We start from the raw sequence: 18927 nt of genomic DNA on the forward strand, positions 1-18927 counted from the left end.
GGTATTTGTATAGTGAATTACTATATTAATTTACTAAATATCTTAGTGTCTTCTTGAATGAGATAATATGTATCATATATAAAAATGGTTAAGTCTGATCCAGGCAGATTTTTTTTTACCAAAAAAAGTATTGACCATCATAATTCCTTATAAAATACAAGGACTTGCCTTCTATCTTGATTTGCTATTTTTTTAGTAAATGATTGATAATATTAGTTATTATTATTCTAGAGGATTTACTAAATGTAAGGTATGACTCTAAAATTCACTTTAAAATAAACATCAGAATTTACATAATCATGTGACAGTCATCCTTCAAAGAACACACCTTAGAGGCTGTGCATGAATATGTTTGGACTTAATTGTTTTCATGGTGGATGTTCTTACTCCAGATATTTTTAAAACCCTCTTGAGAATTACCTTCAGAGCCAATTTACAAGAAAGCCCCTCTTATTACTTCACAGACACCCTTTGTTTTTGATCCAAAATTATAATAGCCAATAACTGACCTATTTGTCCTTGATTGACTTTTGGCTATTTCCAAAAAAAAAATCACATCCTTTTTCAAAAGACAAAGATTAATCACTGCCAGGGATATTCTAAAGGGATATCGATTCTCTCTCATAAGTTACAAATTACTGTTTTTTTGTGTAACCTTTCTTTTCTTTTTTAAAGTGCACAGTGACATGCGGTCGAGGGTTAAGATATCGAGTTGTCCTTTGTATCAACCATAATGGACAACATGTTGGGGGCTGCAATCCACAACTCAAGTTACACATCAAAGAGGAATGTATCATTCCAGTCCCGTGTTATAAACCAAAAGGTAATTTTTTTTCTTTTTTATTATAATTCTCTAAACTTCTTAAGTCCTGCATGAAGATACTTTTGGTTCTCTTCCAGGGTATCATGGATAATAAAAATCATCCGTGCCTTGCACCCTTTGCATAGATGTTTCTCAAGATTCTGTCCTGGACTTTCTTCCATTTTTTCTCCATATCCACCCTTGTTGATCTCATAAGTTTCTAGGAGTTCAGTTATAAATCTCTTATGTAGATGACTCCCAGATCTCTGTATCCACCCCAAAACTCTCTCTCTTGAGCCCCAGTTCTATATCACCAGTGCTTATTTGACATCTACAAATGGATACTTCACAGACATCTCACAATCCATATGCCAAAAAAGAATTCAGCATCTTTCCCTGAAAAGGCTCTCTTTTTCCTAGGTCACCTATTTCCATCGATGGCCCTACTGCCCTTCTACTCACTTAGCTAAGTTCACAATCTCCCAAGCATCCTGGACACTTTCTTCTCCTATATTCAGTCAGTTGTTCCCTCTTATATCTTCTTCCTCCACAGCTTGCTGTGTGACTACTGTTCTAGTTTAGGACTTCCTCAGTCTTCCCTGGACTATTGCAGAGGAGCCTTCTCATTGGGCTCCTGGCATCCAGTCTCTCTTTCCTCCCTCTGATCTGTCTTCCACAGTTACCAGAATGATCTTCCTAGAGCATAAATCTGGCCATGTGATTCTCCTGCTTAGGGGCTTTTAATTATTTCTGTTGCCTCTAGGACATGATATATGCTCCTCAGCTTGGCATTTAAAACCCTTTTCTATTAGCTCCAGCCTCCATTTGCAGGCTTGATTGGCACTGTTTTTCACATACAAAATTCTAGCCAAACTTGCCAGTTTGTTGTTTGTTGAACAGGACATTCCATACCTGGCCTTCATGCGTTCATGCATGTCTGGGATGCACTACATCCTCACCTCAGCCCCTTAGAATCTCTAGCCTCTGTCAAGGCTTAGCTCATGGTCTGCCTCCTTCAAGAAGCCTTCTATGATACCCCAAGTTGTTAGTGTTCTACCTCCTCAGTTAATCATGGATAGTTTTACAAGCTTATATATTGTATCCTCCAGAAGAACATAAGCTTGTGGACAGGACCTGTTTTATTTGGTCTTTATATCCTCAGTACTTTATATCCTCAGCACTTACATCCTCAGTACAGTGTCTCACACAGAGTAAGTGCTCTATAAGTGCTTGTAGGGCTAGTTCAGATTAATCAGGGGTAGGGAACCTGCAGCCTTAAGGTCACATATAGCCCTCCAGGTCCTCAAGTGTGGCCTCTGAGTCAAAGGGTCACATGTGGCCTTGAAGCTTCAGGTTCCTACCCCTGGATTAGATTTTGATTTTGTCATTCAATGAGAATTCATCAGTATTCATCAACTTTTGTACTGAAGAATCCAAGTTCTCTGCAGCCTTGGTATTTTTAATATACTAAAATAAATGTAATAGCAATGTCAACTGAGATGCAGTCTTGAAAAATACATATACATATATATGTATATGATTTTCTCATTTAGGAAAAATGAGTTCATTTTAATAAGAGGAGTATATTTTCATATGTTGATTTATTGATTCTTTGATTTTGTAATCTCTGATTCTGTAGCGTATATCCTGTAGAGGACAAAAAAGGAGCATATGACAGAACTCCTTCCTTAAAGATAGTTATATATTTGTAATAATTAAACCAATTTTTAAAAACTTAATGTTGAATGGGATCTTAGTGGCCATTCAGTCCTAATACAATAATTCTTTGTACAGCCTTCCCTGCCAGAGATCATCCAGTCACTGCTTAAACACTTTGCCGTTCAATTTAATTTAAATCAACAACCATTCATTGAACATCTTCTCTGAGTAAGACTCTGTGCTAAATGTTGACATGTGACGTCAAGAAGCTTGACTCAAGACCGTGTCCTCAAGAAGCTTGCATTCTGCCGGTAGCCATGGTGGGGGTGAGGGGCAGAATGCAATATGTGTACAAATAAGTAAATACAAGATAATGCAAAATAATAATATCAGATGGAAGAGAGCAGCTGGAGGGATAGTTGATAGTCAGTAAAGACTTATGAAGTGCCTTCTACATACCAGGAACTGTGCTCAGTGCTGGGGATATAAATTAAAAAAAGAAGACAGTCCCTGCCCCCCAAGGAGCTTATATTCTAACGGAGGGAGGGGGGAAGGTGACATATGGGGAAAGACCTTGCTTTGAAGGAAGCCGGAAAGTCTATGAGGCACTGAGTGAAGTGCATTCATTCAATCAACATGCATTTATTAGGTGCCTACTATGTGCTCAGTCCTGTGCTAGGTGCAGAGACAAAAATTAAATATATCACTTGCCCTCAAGGAGCTTACTTTTGGTGGAGGGCTTGGGAGGGCAAGAAGGGGAGATGAAACACCTCCTATAGATGTAAGAATATTCAAAAAAAGTAAATGCAAGGTCATTTCAGTGGGGAGGTCCTAGCAGGTAGAGAGATCAGGAAAAACTTTTGGAGAAGGCGTTGCTTGAGCTGAGCTTTGAAGGAAACTAGGAATTCAAAGGAGAACATTCCAAGCTGAGGGTGAGGAGGAATGGGGAGACAGCCTGTCCAAAGGCTTAGAGAGATGAGATGGAATGTCAGGTGTGAGGAGCAACAAGGAGGCTAGTTGGGTTGGAGTGTGAATCATGGGAAGGGAGTAATATGTAATACACCTGGAGAGGTGATCTGGAGCCAGATGGTGAAAAATGCCAAACCAGAGTAGATATTTGATCCCAGAGGCAATAGGGATCCAATGGAGATGGTCCAAGGGGGGAGTTACATGGTATGATATGTACTTCAGCACTGTCCCTTTGGCATCTGGATGGAGGATGGAACAGACATGGGTATGACCTTACAAAGGCATGGAGGTGGAAGGCCGAATGTTGGAGAAGGGAACAACCAGCTGGACAATGTGACCAGAAAAGTGAATGCCAGTAGGAGAGTAATACAAAATAAGACTTAAAAAGCAGCTGAGGGTCAGATTGTGGAGGCCTTTTAATACCATCCTGAGGAGTCTGTAATTTTCCTTTTAGTTAATAAGGAACTACTGAAAATTTTTGAGAAAGGGAGTGACATGGTCATAACTGTGCTTCAGAGGCATCAGCTTAGTAGTATTTTAATGATAGGGAGCTCAGACCCTTAGGAGGTAAGTAACTCTGTTACTCTGTTCTGGGGCATTGGGATTGTGGGAAAAGCCCTGAATTTGGAGTCAACAGATCCAGGTGTGATCATCATAGTTAACTACCTCTGGGCAAATTACTCTGCCTCTTTGGGCCTCAGGTCTGTTGTCTGTAAAATGAGGGTGTTGGCTGAGATGAACTTGAAGCTCAGAATCACTGATCCTTCCTAATTATTACTTTGAGTAGTAATAACTAAAACCCTGCTTCTCCAGTGGTCTGCTTGTACTTTCTGGAGCAGCATGGAACAAGCCCTACTTCCTGTTGCCTATCACCTTCCTTAAAATGTATGTGTGAGACAGCTCAGCTAGACTGAGGGTTAGTGTGGGGCAAGTCTCCTCCAAGTCCTGGTCTTGCCAGGAAGTTCACTAATAAGGGAAATGGGCCAGTGATAAGTATGAAGAAGGGAGTGAGTGGAGCATTACCAAATCTGAGTGAGAAGCTTTTGCTGGATTCAGTCCACAGCATCAGCTGGGGAATACTTATGTGTCAAGCCAAGATTAGACCAGGAGTGTGAACCGATTTGCCAGACAAAAGTCAAAAACCCCCCAGAGACAGGGCAGAGGAGAGACTGCAAAGGTGCAGGAACCAAGAAGATAATTGCTCACCCATATATCTCTTCTTCAAGCCCACCTCACCTACAGAGGACTGATGGACATCAATGGTCAGGGACATTGTAGGAAAGTTAAATGCCATTATTCAAGCCTATGCCTAACAGTTCCTTACTTTCTTACTTTTTGCTCCCAAAAAGCTCCTTGGTGCCCACCTCTTCTATTTCCCATCTTCCATTTGATTTGTCCTGCTGATTATGGGCCATATAGGGACTGGACCTATGATCTCATTGATACAGGAAACTCTCTCTGTAAATGCAAGTCAGCACCTTCTTTGCAACTTAGGGTCTTAGAGAGTTGCCTAGGGCACAAAGAGATTAAATAACTTGCCCAGAGTCACACACATAGTAAGCATCACGAACACAATTTGAGCCCACATCCTTTGATCCCACAGACAGTGATGTTTCCATGGTACCAGCTACACGAGATCACAAACCCTTTGTCTATAAGATTACAGCAGTGTCAAACTCAAATACAAATAGATCTTTACAGGCCACATATTGACTTAGAAAACCACAAATTAACATTATCTATGTTTTATTGTATTTTACTTTTTTGTTGTTGTTATTAAACATTTCCCAATTGCATTTTAATTTGGTTCCCTGCACTTGGGAGTTTTGCAGGCTGATTGCAGCTGTGGCTGTGAGTATGACACCTCTGTCTAAGAAGATGGTCTTTGTAAGTTACTATTGTTTTTTTTTTAAATTGTCTTCTAGGAGCCAACCTTCTAGTGAGGAAAATGAGCTTTTGCTTTCTAAACTTAGCTAAACTGGTCCTTGGATGACAGACACAAAGTCCATTGCTGAGCCCATATTCAAAGCTTTTCCAGCTTGGCGGAACTTGCCAAAGCATACAATCTCCTGGCATAGCCTTTGAGAATCCAGAGTCTTCCATACACCACAGTGAATGCCCCATCAGACTTTAGTGGGGAAATGATCCTGAATAACTAACTGAAAATGCAAATGTTGGAAACAATACCAAGAGCTGATATCACATTTTAGAAGACATTTTATGGTAATTCAGGGAGTATATCTAAATATTGGCCAGAGAGTTTTCTTCCCTGTTTTGCTAATTTGTTGTTTAAAAAAAATACAACTGAATAGAATTTGAGCTAATTTTTACTCCAGAAACCACTTGATGAGCTGTGTTTAAGTGAAACCACTTGAGTCTACACCACTTAATCTATTCTGGTGAAAAAATTAATAGAAAACTTGTGTATATTGAATATGAATCCTTAATGAATTAACAATAACCAAAGATTGTTCCTATCCTAGAAAAAAATCCAGTGGAAGCCAAATTACCGTGGTTTAAACAAGCCCAGGAGCTGGAAGAGACCAGAACAGCAGCATCAGAAGAACCAACGTGAGTTCATCATCTTTTATGAGCCTAGAAGGGAAGCAAGCTCTTCAGTGGGCCTCTATCAGTTTTTTCTCATTTGGGAGTCTTTTGCAAGAGTGATCTGAATTTTTCAGACTCAAAAGATATCCCAGCTGTTGTCAACTCTTCTCTTTTCACAACTCCTCAACATGCCGGTTTGGGCATCTGTCTAGGGGAGCACAGAAGATGGCAGTTTGTTTATCCTAGGGCAGGCCAAATGTCAAATTATGGTTGCAACTTGGTTCACCTTGTAGATTATTATGTATTCCTTGGCCATAGGCGATCCCACTGTTTCTTAGATAAACTGATCATATCAAGGTCAGTTCTTTTTAAAAAAAAAAAGCTAAAGTAATGGCTGATCATCACATAGTCAATATAATTCAAATATTTAAAAACTGAAATAATTTGAACTGAGTATTTATTGAATTTATTTCTGTACATAAACAGTGGAGAAATCTGAAACTATGTCCAGACATGGTGACACACAGCTGTAGTCACTGCTGTTGGGGCAGCTAAGGCTAGTGGAATGTTTGCACTCAGGAGTACTGAACTGTAGTGAGGACTAAAGCCAATTAGGTGTCTCTACCAAGTCCACCACCAATATGGTGAGCCCCCAGGAGCAGCGGAACACCAACATCCTTAAGGAGGGGCAAATGGACCATGTCTCATGGTCTCTGTGTCAATCAGCAATGAAATTGAGCCCATAAGAGGCTGCTGGACTTCCAGCCTGGGCAAGATAGGGAAACCCAGTCTTCTCCTTTCCACCTAAAAAAATATGTAAATCGTGGATTTTTAAAAGTTTACACACAAGTCTATTTAAAATGGAAATAATGAGTCACCAAGGAATTGGAAAGGGAGGGGAGGTTTTTTCATGGTAGAGAACTAGTTTAGAAACAAGGGAAAACAGGGTTGGGATAAATCGCCACTTTTGTGGGGAACATGAATGATGAGGTCACCTAGTGGACATTGTCAAGACCACTTTTGTTCAAGGTTTTAAAAAATTAGCTACTTTTACAAGAATCCTTTTCTGATGTCTTTCCATGAAAAAGAAGAGACCTTGGGTTCTAAACAACCCTCCTTGCCAGAAACATAATATTGCATTGGGTGACCTATTAGATTAGCTTTTAATTTCTTATGGATTATGCATACAGAGTTTTCAGCGAGTAACAAACTCTCCCAGACTATAATCTCCAGCATCATTGCCAATTTGCGTTGCCTCCTTTTGTATTCCTAGCTCTTAACACAGTGCCTGGCACATAGTATGTGCGTAATAAATATTGATCAATTGATCAGTAGTAGAAGGAGTTTCCTCATCAAAAACACAGGTCCAGACCCATCCTCACCAATACCTCTCCCCTTGTCCCTTCAGAAAAAATTCTATCAGTGAGAATATGTTGCTAAAAATCTTGGAAAAGTATAGTATTACAAGAATTATATGTACATGTGACTCAAAGAGGAATATCAAGACATATGGTACATGTAAACAAGCTATAAGATGTTGATAATGTTGATAATTTACATGTGAGAAGGTCAAAGACCAGAAAATAACACAGACCAGTTAGGGGCCTGATAACATGATACGCCAAAAGTAATTCTGCTCTTCCCAAAATATTAAAATAACCAGAGGAAGGCCTCCAGTGGTTTAGGTGGATCCTGAAGGGAGGATTTACAGAAAGATGCTGATCAGAAAAGGCAAAGTTGAGAAGACATGGGTGGATTATTCTCAGTCCTGCTGGAGGGAATACTCATACCAAGGTGGTCATGGATCCACTGACTTGTCAGAGAGATGGAAGGAAGGAAGGAAGCAAGCAAGCATTTATTAAGTGCCTTTTGTATGCCAGGTACTATGCTAAGCACTTTACAGATATCATCTCATATCCTTATAGCAACCCTGGGAAGTAGGTGCTATTATTATCCTCATTTTACAGTTGAGGAAACTGAGGTAGACAGAAGTTTAAGGGACTTGCCCAGAGTCCCCTGGCTAGTAAGCGCGTGAGGTAAAATTTGAACTCGAGTCTTAATGACTGCAGGCCTAGTGCTCTCTCCACTGCATCAGTGAGCTGCCGTGTTAATGACCCTATTGGATCAAAGCTGTGATGATCATAGACAGTGAGGTGATACATTGGATAGAGCAGGGCTGTCGAAAATGCGGCCCGCCTACGAGCATAGAAATTTACATAAATGCTTTAGTGAACAAAGCCGCGCTACTGCAGAGCTCTCACTAAGATGGGAAATCAAAATATATCATCTGTTGTTTCAATAAAAACCTAAGGTTGGGCAGCCCTGGGATAGAGCACAGGATAGAGTCAGGAAGACCTGAGTTCAAATCCCGCCTCAGATACTCCCTATCTGGGCAAATCAGTCTCTCTGTGCCTCAGTTACCTCATCTGTAAAATGAGGGTATTCATAGCACCTGTTTTACATCATTGTTTGTGAGGATCGAATGAGTTAACATATGTAAAGTGCTCTACAAACCTTAAAGCTCTCTGTCAAGACTAGCTGTTAGCTATTTAACGTGCAAACTGCCACTATATTAAGAAAAATGCATCATGGTGAAATGTTTTGTGTTACGTAGACACAAAATCGTATCTTGATTTCTCTGCAAGTGAAACAACAGTGCTCCAAATTCTATCTTCTTAGGGGTCATCACTTGTATGAAAAATCTTTGGGGAATCCCATGGATTACGTGCTCAATATAATTTAATAATCTGACATGAGAGATTAAAAAAATGAATTCAGTCCTAATCTACATTACATAAGACAAAACAAGGACAGTGATGGATAATCCTACTGACCTTTTTCTTGGTTCATCCACATCAATTTTGAGCAGTCCTGTATACCACATTGTAGGAAATAAGGCTAGAGACCAGACCAAGTTGGAATCAACTGAAGGAACTAAGGATGTTTACCTTGGGCAAGAGGATTAGGGGGTGAAGGACGTGATCATTTACCTTCAAGTATTTGAGAGGGATGTCATGTGGAAGGGGAAGGAATTAGATTTGTTCTACTAGTCTTAGAGGACAGAGTTAGGAGGAAAGGGTGGAACTAATGGAGATGTGGGCTAGACAATTCTACTTTAGTTGCATTCAGTACTAGTTGAATCACAGATACAAAATAAATGTAAATAGATGTTTCAGAATCTAATTGAAATAATGGTTCCATGGCTTATTTGGAAGGATTGTAGTGGGGTATCCGGAGGATATGTACTTAGTCTTGTGCTACATATTTAAAAATTTTTTGTGAAGTTTGACTAAAGGCATAGGTCACATGCTTATCACATTTTTCAGAGAACCCAAAGGTAGGAGCAATAGCTAACATATCAATGATAGAACTAGGTTGCACAAAAGATCCTAGCAGACTAGGACATTAGGCCAAATTGAATTAGATGGATAAATATAAAGTCTTATAAGTAGATTCAGAAAATTAATGTCAAAAGTACAAGATGAGGGCCGATTCATTCAAGATGAGCCAACAGAGCAACGTGACATCTAGACAAGCCAGCACCATTTTGGGCTCCATTCGGAGAGTACCACGGTCCAACAGCAGGAAAGTGATAGGCCTTTTCTCTTATGCCCTGGTTAAAGCACAGCTACAGAACTGTGTACAGGTCACCTTTTAGAGCATGGAGAGGAGGGCAGCCAGGATAGTGAACTACTTTGGGATCATACACCATTGAGACTGAAGGAATTAGGGATGTTTAGTTTTAAGAATATTAAGAATAAAAGTGTTTGAAGGACTGTCATGTGGGATACGTTTGTTCTGTTTGGCCCCAGAGGGAAGAACCAGAAGTAATGAATAGAAGTTACAAAGAGGCGTATTTAGGCTTGATTTAAGTACAAAGTTCCTGACAATTTGAGTTTTCTAAGAGTAGGTGAGGCTGCAACAGTAGAAAATAGATTTCCCCCTTCTGGGAGATCTTTAAGCTCAGGCTGACTGAGGCTCACTTTGGGAGCATATTGTAAAAGGGAACAGGTTGAACTCTCTGGAGAGCTCCTAAGGTCCTCACCCTCTTTGGGCATCACTTTCCTCATCTACAACATGAAGGAGTGGGACTAAGTGATTTTGGGGGTTTCTGACAACCCTTGGAGCTGTAATCCTCTGGTCTTTTCCACCTCTGAGTTTCTCAGATTCTCTCAAGTTGCAGAGACTTTGTGCTTGATTTCAGAGCCGACTTCCCAACATGGAAGTTCTAAGTGTAATAGACTTCCCTGGGAGGGAGCGGATTTTCCCTCACTGTAGGAATTGCAGCAGAAGTGGAATGATCGCTTTTCAGAGAGTTTGTTGAAGCAATTTTTATATGAAGGAGACAGGAAGCCACATTGAGAAGTTTATCTTGGGGTATTCTAGAGTTACAGGGATAGAGAAATGAACTGTGGCAGTCTGCTGTGCACTCAAATTTTGTAATGCTTCTTTTTTACCTTAGTCGAAGTTAGCTGGTACAGTAGATAGACCAGTGGACCTGGAGTCAGAAAGATATGGCTTCAAATCCAGCCTTATTCACTTGCTAGCTGTGTAACCTGGGGCAAGACACTCAACCTTAATCTGCCTCAGTTTCTCCATCTGTAAAATTCGGGTGAGAATAACACCACCTTCCCAGGGTCATTGCAAGGATAAAATATTTACAAAAATGCTTTGCAAAACTGAAAGTACTATAGAAATGCCTACTATTATTATTATTAATATTATTATTATTATTTATAGATTGCAACCCATCCACATCTTTTTGTCCTTTGAGATTCTTGTCTATATCTTCTCAAAAATCCTTTTGTTGTTGTTCAGTCATTTTTGTGATCCCATTTGGGATTTTCTCACAGAAATTATGGAGTGGTTTGCTATTTCTTTCTCCAGCTTATGTTTACAGATGAGGAAACTGAGGCAAACAGGGTTAAGTGATTTGTCCAGGGTCACACTGATAGTCAGTATCTGAGGTTGGATTTGAACTCAGGAAGATGAGTCTCCCTGACTGCAGGCCTGGTGCTCTATCCACTACACCTATCCACCTAGCTGCCCCTATAAATCCTTTATAGATCTATTTCATGTAACAGAGGCCTTCCTTTAGGCTTTCTAACATTTGCAGGGTTACTAGTTTAGCACACAGACTGTATGTCATACCTTGCTCTCACTGCAGACTTCTTGCCTCCTCTTCTGATTATACATGTGCTGAATAATATATCCCTGTGCTATTTCTTCACAGAATCACATAGTCTCAGAGTTAGAAGTGACCTCAAAGTCACCTTAGAACAACTTATACCTGTATAATTATCCCCTCTACAATATCCACCAACAGTGTTCATCAGACCTTCACTGGAACATCTCTGAAGAGGGTTAGCCCACTTCCCGATCAGCCCATCCTACTTTTGGATAACTCTGATTTTTAACAAATTTTTCCTAGTATCAAGCCTCTTTGCCTTTTCTCATGTTCCTATTATCATTGGCGATATTGTAGTCAGCTTTATCCTCCCAGATTCCGTTTCATTCCCCTTTGGTTCATCCACAACTTTTATTCTTCGGAAATTGTGATGTTTAATGATGTGGCACTGCCAGGAGTATATTAGTGTTTTTAAAAATTTCAAGGAGTTGTTTGGGATCATTGAAAGCACTGGTAAATTTCCCAACTGTTCTCATGCCCCTCTTTAAATGATGTGAGTATGGTTCACCCAGGGGCCTTTTTAAATGGATAAATTGGACATAGCTCTTTAGATGTGGCCTAATCAACACAAAGTACAGTGGGATCACTACTTCAGGTATCTAGACATTAATGCTATTGATGTAACCTAAAATCGGATTAGTTTTTTGGACAGCCACATCATCCTGACAGCTCGTGTTTAGCTTCTTGTCAGCTAAAATTCCTAAGTCTTTTCCACATGATCTGCTGCCAAGCTAGGTTTCTTCCATCTTGTATTTATATAATTGATTTTTTTAAAAGAATCTAAATACAAAACTTGTACTTGTTGCTGTTCAGTTTCATTTCACTAATTTCTGCCCATGGGCCCAACCTGTCAAGATGATTTTTAATCTGGATTCTGTCACATATGGTAGATGAGCTGTTCTTACTTTGATAAGTAGGCCTTTCTCTGTCTTTAAGGATACCATATTTTTCCCCATGTGCATTTTTCCCAAATTAAACTTATTTTGAAAGGCTTTCAAGTATGAAAGGGATTTTTGCTCCTGAGGGCAGCATTAAGACATGTGATCAAGACTTTTAAGGAAAGAGATTTCAGAATAACGTAAGAAAGAACTTTCTAACAACATCTGTTGCTGTTCAGCTATGGAACAAGATGTTTCATCACGTTGAGAGGTCTGCTGCATAGAAAGCGCTGAAGTGTTACTCCTGATTTATAGGAGGTTGTAATAGATTACCTCTGAAATTCCTTCTGGCTCTTAGGATTCCATAATTGGATACTCAAATATTCAAGAGAATCTGGGATCTCATTGGTTTGGCTTGCCCATCCTATGTAACTCTTGTCCACTCTTTTAGTTGGCCAAGAGCATTACAGTGGAGCACTCTGGCAATCTACCTGTGCCTTCACCCTTGTCATGTGACAAGCCCATCTTCCCTTCCTGTCATACAATTTATTGATGATGCCCATTACTCCTATTCTTGACAGTTCCTCATTCGTTATATGTTGCAACCAGCTCCTACCTCCCACATCTTTCTTTATATTATTATTTTCTCCAGATGTATTTAACATATGCATTTTGAAGTGAAAAAGTTTTCTAAGTGTTATATGCCCTTAAAGGGCCCTTTTCCTGGGCCTTTCTACTTTTTTTCCTGTTCAGTATCCTTGGTTTAGACATAAAAGCCTTAGCTGTTGTTGAGTCATTTCAGTTGTGTCTGACTCTTCGTGACTACATTTAGAGTTTTCTTGGCAAAGATACTGGAGTGGTTTGCCATTTCCATTTCTAGCTCATTTTGCAGCTGAGGAAACTGAGGCAAACATTGTTAAGTGATTTGCCCAACATCACACAGGTACGGAGTGCCTGAGGCTAGATTTGAACTCAGGAAGATAAGGCTTCCTACAGTAGTAGGTGGAGTTTGATAAAAATCATAACACCTCTCCTGAGTTACACAAGAAACCTCCTGCCCCACAGATGTTATACAATTCTTCAAGCAGCTACCAGACTGATGAGTACAGCCGAATGTCATCCCTCTTGTGAGAAATAGCCTAAAGTACTAGACCGATGGATGTCAGTGTGGAAAGATCAGGTGTTGCCAAAACAGACCATGCCCATCTGCGAAATGGCACAGCTCTAGCTGGCATTCATGCCATCTTTTGTGCTGCTCTCCTTTGCCTTTCAATAAAAATATAGCTCACTTTCACATCCTTAAGGCAAAAAAATGAATATTGCCCCGTCCAAGGAAAGTCCAAATTACTCAGTAAGTTTACAATTAGTCAAATCTTTGTGTTACTTAAAGTAATTCCTTAATAGCCCCTTACATTTGTATAGAATTTTAATTTAACTCAATGGATATGTTTTATTTTTACATCACCCATATTTCCCAATATATTCTTCCCACTGACAGAAAAATCTCATAATAAGGAATAAAAAGAGAAAAAATCAATTCAGAAAAACTAATAAATATGTTAAAAAGGTGTGACATAGCATGCAATATTCCAGAGCTCTAGTCCCCTAACTCTGCAAAGAAACAGGGGGAGGTACTTTGTCATATCTCTAGGGCAAAGTTCAGTCATAAAATTTTCACAGCATTCAGTTTCAATTTTTTGTTCAGCTTTGCATTTATCTTTTTATAATCCTTGAAGGTATAGATGGTTTCCTTTTATTTTATCTGCACAGCCAGTGCCTCACACAGTGACTGGCTCATAATAGGCACTTAATAAATAATGGAATTTACTTGATTGACAGTCATTGTATTCATCTCTTTCCTGATTTTGCTTATTTCACTTTGTATCTGATTGTATCTTCTCACACTTCTCTATCTTATATTCATCATTTCTTATAACACTGTAATATTTCATTACATTCATCTACCACAATTTATGTATACATTTCCTGATTGATGGCATCTGTTTTGTTTTCATTTCTTTGCTACTGAAGAGAAGGAGGACTTTAATTTTTAAAAGAACTTCCAAACATTTAACTCATTTGATTCTATGAGCTCTATGAAGTCTGTAATCTGAGTATTAATTGGAATCTAAATATTAATTTTAGTTGAGGAGTGTGGTATCTGTACCTGTGGCTTTATTAGTAGACAGATCTCCTTGAGTGAAAACTTGCTCAACCTATAATTAGAGGATTGACTGATGGAGAGATTTAATGGCTTGTCCATGGTCAGTCAACTAGTATTTAATAAGTGCATTCTATGTGTGAGGCACCGTGGTATGCCTTGGGTAGCTCATTTATTATGTGTCCAAGGTAGGATTAAAACCCAAGTCTTTCTGATTGCAAGATTTATCCTTTGTCCATGTCCTGTGCCATGATGTTTCTCTTCTTGTTTTACAGAGAAGGAAATCTTTAGGGGTTAAATAACTTGACCACTCTCTCATGGTGGGTAAATGGTAGTAGTAGGACTGAATGAAGGAATGAAAAAATAGAGCATTTATTAAGCCCTTACTATGTACAAAACACTGTTCCTTGGTGGGACTCAAAGATAGGTCTTCTGATTCCCAGGTCCAGGGCTCTTTTTCCTGTACCAGGTTGGCTCCATAAACTTTTCTGTGACTCCTTAGGAGTGTCAAAGCACTTTTATAGACATGATTTCTTTTAATTGTTATGTAGTAAAAAGATCCCTAAATTTCATCTGGAGTTAGATTCTAGAATAGCCCCAGCCCTACTGCAGACTAGCTGTGTGACTATAGGCAAGTCATTTTCCATCCCTGGTCTCAGTCTGTGCATCTGAGCCATTAAAGAGTTGAGCTTGAAGACCTCAAGCTCTCAGGTCCTTTCCCACTCTGAAGAGTATATAAGTAATAAAATTCAGGTCTGGTTGAGGTTTCCGTGCCCTCAGGTACTGCTTTACCTCCTGAGATTTTTCTATTGAAAGTCGCCTCAACTTTCTTGCCTTTTTTCCCCTTCTCTTATGCATATAAGCAAGCAGAGCAGCCATTCTCTTTGGTCCTTTAAGGATTCAGCATCTTTGCTACAAAGCCATGTAATATAGTGGGAAAAGCACTGGCTAGGGCAAATCTGGGTTGAAATAACTCTTCTGCAATTGATTATCTATGTGGCTTTGGTCAAACCACTTAACCTTTCCAAGCCTCGGTTCCTTCATCTGTGAAATAAGGCAGTTGGACTAGATGAACTCTAAGACCTTCTCATCTCTCAAACCTAAAGACCCTGCTACCTCTAGTCATAAGAAGGAAAAAGCTATACTCCTCCATCTGAGGCAGCTAGATGTTATGGTGGATAGAGTGCTGCCATGGAATCAGGAAGCATGAAATTGACTAGCTTTTTGACTCTGGGCAAATCAGTTTGCTTGTCTATGTGTCAGTTTCCTCATTTCTCCAAGGGGGATAATAGTAGCATCTACCTCATAGGGTTGTTATGAGATTCAACTGAGATAATATATGCAAAGTACTTTGCAAACTTTGAAGTTATATAATATGCATACATACACTTACGTGTGTATCTATATGTATATATGCATACATATAGCTGCACATATGTTGTTATTTTATTTGCTTAGTCATGTTCAACTCTTCGTGAGCCCTTTTGGGTTTTTCTTGGCAAGGATACTGGAGTGGTTTGCCATTTCCTTCTCCAGCTTATTTTACAGGTGAGAAAACTGAGGCAAACAGGGTTAAGTGACTTTGGCCTAGGGTCACAGATCTCATAAGTGTCTGAGGTCACATTTGAACTCAGGTCCTCCTGACTCCAGGCTCAGCACTCTAATCACTAGTTGCCCATGCATGTCCATGAGTGTATGTGAATATGTATGTGTACATATATGTACATACACATACATATATACATATGTATACATATAGTCTCTTTTATCTTTATCATCATCATCTTTGGGTAAGGAGATAGGGGAGTTCAGAAGATGATCAACCATGTATAGTAGGAAACTGCTTCTCTCCCACAAATGTAGACCCTTTCCTATCCTGGCATGGATTTGATTTTCCTTTTGTAATTCATGTTGCCTAACAGTCTCTGGCCCACTTCTGGTTAGTGTGGGGTTTACAGTTTCCTTGGTAGGCTGCCACAACGTTTGACTTTATTCATTTCCTAGTTTTCCAAACAAAACCACAACATATCTCAGCTTCTAGTTCATCCTTTTATTACAACTGTCTTCTGTGGCTCTGAGCTGCGTGTTAGTTGATAATGAATAAGGGAATAAGTGTAGCTGTGTTTCAAAACCCCTAAACACAGGCATGCCAAACCAGTTTGTGGAAGATAAATATTTCAGCCTCTGTGGTCTACCGTGGCTGGGGTTCTGAATTTACATAGAGGGTGAATGTTCAAAAGACATTTTTTTTATTAGGAAAATAAAAAATTACAGCGTGTCAAGCTAAGCCAAGAAAAATGTAGGTTTGGCCTTTTGAGTTTTCAATTGTGGAATGTGATGACAGTTGATACGCATCATCATTTTAAAAGTTCCTCCCTGGAGCCATCTGAATTTCTCTGGGATTCTCAAAACTTCAGCAAGGTTTTACATCACCATTGCCATCTTCTCCTTTCTTCCTTACCTTTTCCTTTTTGTTTTCATCAAAGGACCAAAGAAATTTTATGAATTTAGAATGCTTGGTATGTTCACTCTAACTGACACTTAAGCCTTTTCCATTTATGGATATTTAATTTGTTAAAACCAAGTTGAAGTATGATATTTCAGAGATTCGTAACCAGGGTATTTCTGACCAGTTTTCTCAAGAACCATATAACAATGAAAAATTATGTTCAGTTCTTCATCTTACAGTTTACAAAGGTCTTCCTAAAAATGTTGTGAGATAGGTAATGGAAAAGTAATCTCACTTATTTTATAGAAGAAGAAACTGAGTTTCAGAGACATTAAGAAGTTACCCATGAATACATAGATAATAAAAGTCAGAGCCAGAATTCAGAACAGTCTCCTGACCCTGACTAACACTGACTGATTCTAATGCTCCACTAACTCTTGGATTACTCTTCCCCATTCCATTTAATACATCCATTTCTGTTTTTACTACAGTTCTATGCTGTTTTCTATTGGTACAATGCAAAGCTGGTGGTCTTTTCAGAACCCACATGAGAGCCTGGGCTTGGTGGACTTCTTTTAGTGCCAGAGTTGAGGAGGCCAGGAGACCCTTTTGGGGCCATCAAAATCCATCTCCCTTCACACAGCCCACCGTGAGAGTTAGCTGCTTCATAGGATTCCCTAGGCAGCATTCTGAGCCTCTGTTCCATCCTGGTCCATATTCCTTTATGACCCATGTTCATCCTGACTTCCTGTTTCATACCTCAGTTCTCTGCTTTGGCATCCTGTCCTTCTTCTGACCTGACCCCTTGCCTTCCTAAGAACTGGCTGACAGCTAGATTCTGCTTTACTTGACCCTTATTTAAACTCATATTCCTCACCTCTCTTTGAGTTTTCCACCGTTTTTAGTCCTCAGCCTTCAGGAGTGACAATAACCTCATATGTCTGCTGACCCTAGCAATCACCTAGTCATCATGGCTGCTTCATTACTAGCCTCATTTAACCTCTTGGATCCCAGCTTCTCTTTGCTTTACAGTTGGTCTTTCCTTATTTTTCAATGTTATTGATACAGTTTTGGATAGCTTTCATTACTCAATATACTTGTAATAAATAATTTTTTAGAAAGTTCAGCAAAGCCAATCAATACTTCCACTCATTGTAACAGCGTATATAATATCCCACACTCATAGTCATCCACCCACATAAAGAAGAGAAGAAAGTGTTTTCTCATCTCTTCTCTGGAGCCAGACTTGGTCATCATAGATTTTGTTTGTTTCCATTTATATTGTGGTCATTGTGTACCTTGTTTTCCTGGTTCTCGTTACTTCATTCTCCCTCAGTTCATATAAGTCTTTCTATGCTCTATTCTCTTCAACATTTCTTATGCTATATTCCATTATATTCATACACTGCAATTAGCTTAACCATTTCCCAGTGAATGGACATCTACATTGTTTTGCTACCACAAAATATACTGCTATGTATATTTTGGTATGTTGGGGACCTTTTTTGTCTTTGATCTCCTTGAGGGATACCCCTAGCATTGGCATCTGTGGCTCAAACTTAGGTTTTTTCATGATGGAATTGGTTTTTAATGATATTTGAAGTTCTGGTATGGTCCATCTTTCTTCATAATTGTTCGTCATTAAACAAGAGCAAATATTAAGGACCTTTTTCCACAGTATGTGTGGAGCACTCTACTACACATTCAGAAGTGACAGAATTTAGATTGTCCCTGTGCTTAAGGAGCATAGGTTCTAACAGAGTGATAAGACATGAATACAAATATTCATAATATTCATTATAACCTGATAAGTTATATCAAAGAGATACAAAACAAAAGGCTATGTGTGGCTGGAGGGCTACGATCGTTGACCAGAGAAGGAGACCTTGATGGCATTTGAAGGATGTCATTGGAGTTCAGATGGATAGAAACTCAACTAAGCATTCTAGTAGGAAGCAGTCCAAACTAAATAAGGCAGAAAAACAGCTCAGAAACCAGAAATGCAACATATACCATTTAATAGTTGTAACCATTGTCCTCATACTTATGAAGAATATGCCCATTAGCTACTTGAACCTGTATTCCAAGTTTTTTTTTATTTTTAATTAAGTATTACAGATTTAGAGAGGCAGAAATGAGGTAAGAGGTATTTCCAGTAAACCAAATGACTATATTAAAAGTGCCAAGTTGGGAAAGTGGAAGGCATGCTAAAGATACCATAAGAAAACCAGTTTGAGCAGAATTTATAAAGAATAGTGGGAGTGAAGTACTATC

General features: G+C 39.2%; 1 protein-coding gene across 1 annotated transcript in view; it reads left to right on the forward strand.

Annotated features, from left to right (window-relative positions):
- The window catches only part of ADAMTSL3 (ADAMTS like 3), a 563622-nt gene that overhangs the window by 400546 nt on the left and 144149 nt on the right, over nt 1–18927 (forward strand). The window contains exons 14-15 of the mRNA XM_036737163.1: nt 676–823; nt 5914–6001. Coding sequence (XP_036593058.1) covers nt 676–823; nt 5914–6001 — 236 coding nt within the window. The remainder of the gene's footprint in view (nt 1–675; nt 824–5913; nt 6002–18927) is intronic.

Source organism: Trichosurus vulpecula, chromosome 8, assembly GCF_011100635.1.
Source record: "Trichosurus vulpecula isolate mTriVul1 chromosome 8, mTriVul1.pri, whole genome shotgun sequence".
NCBI classification, from domain to species: Eukaryota; Metazoa; Chordata; class Mammalia; order Diprotodontia; family Phalangeridae; genus Trichosurus; species Trichosurus vulpecula.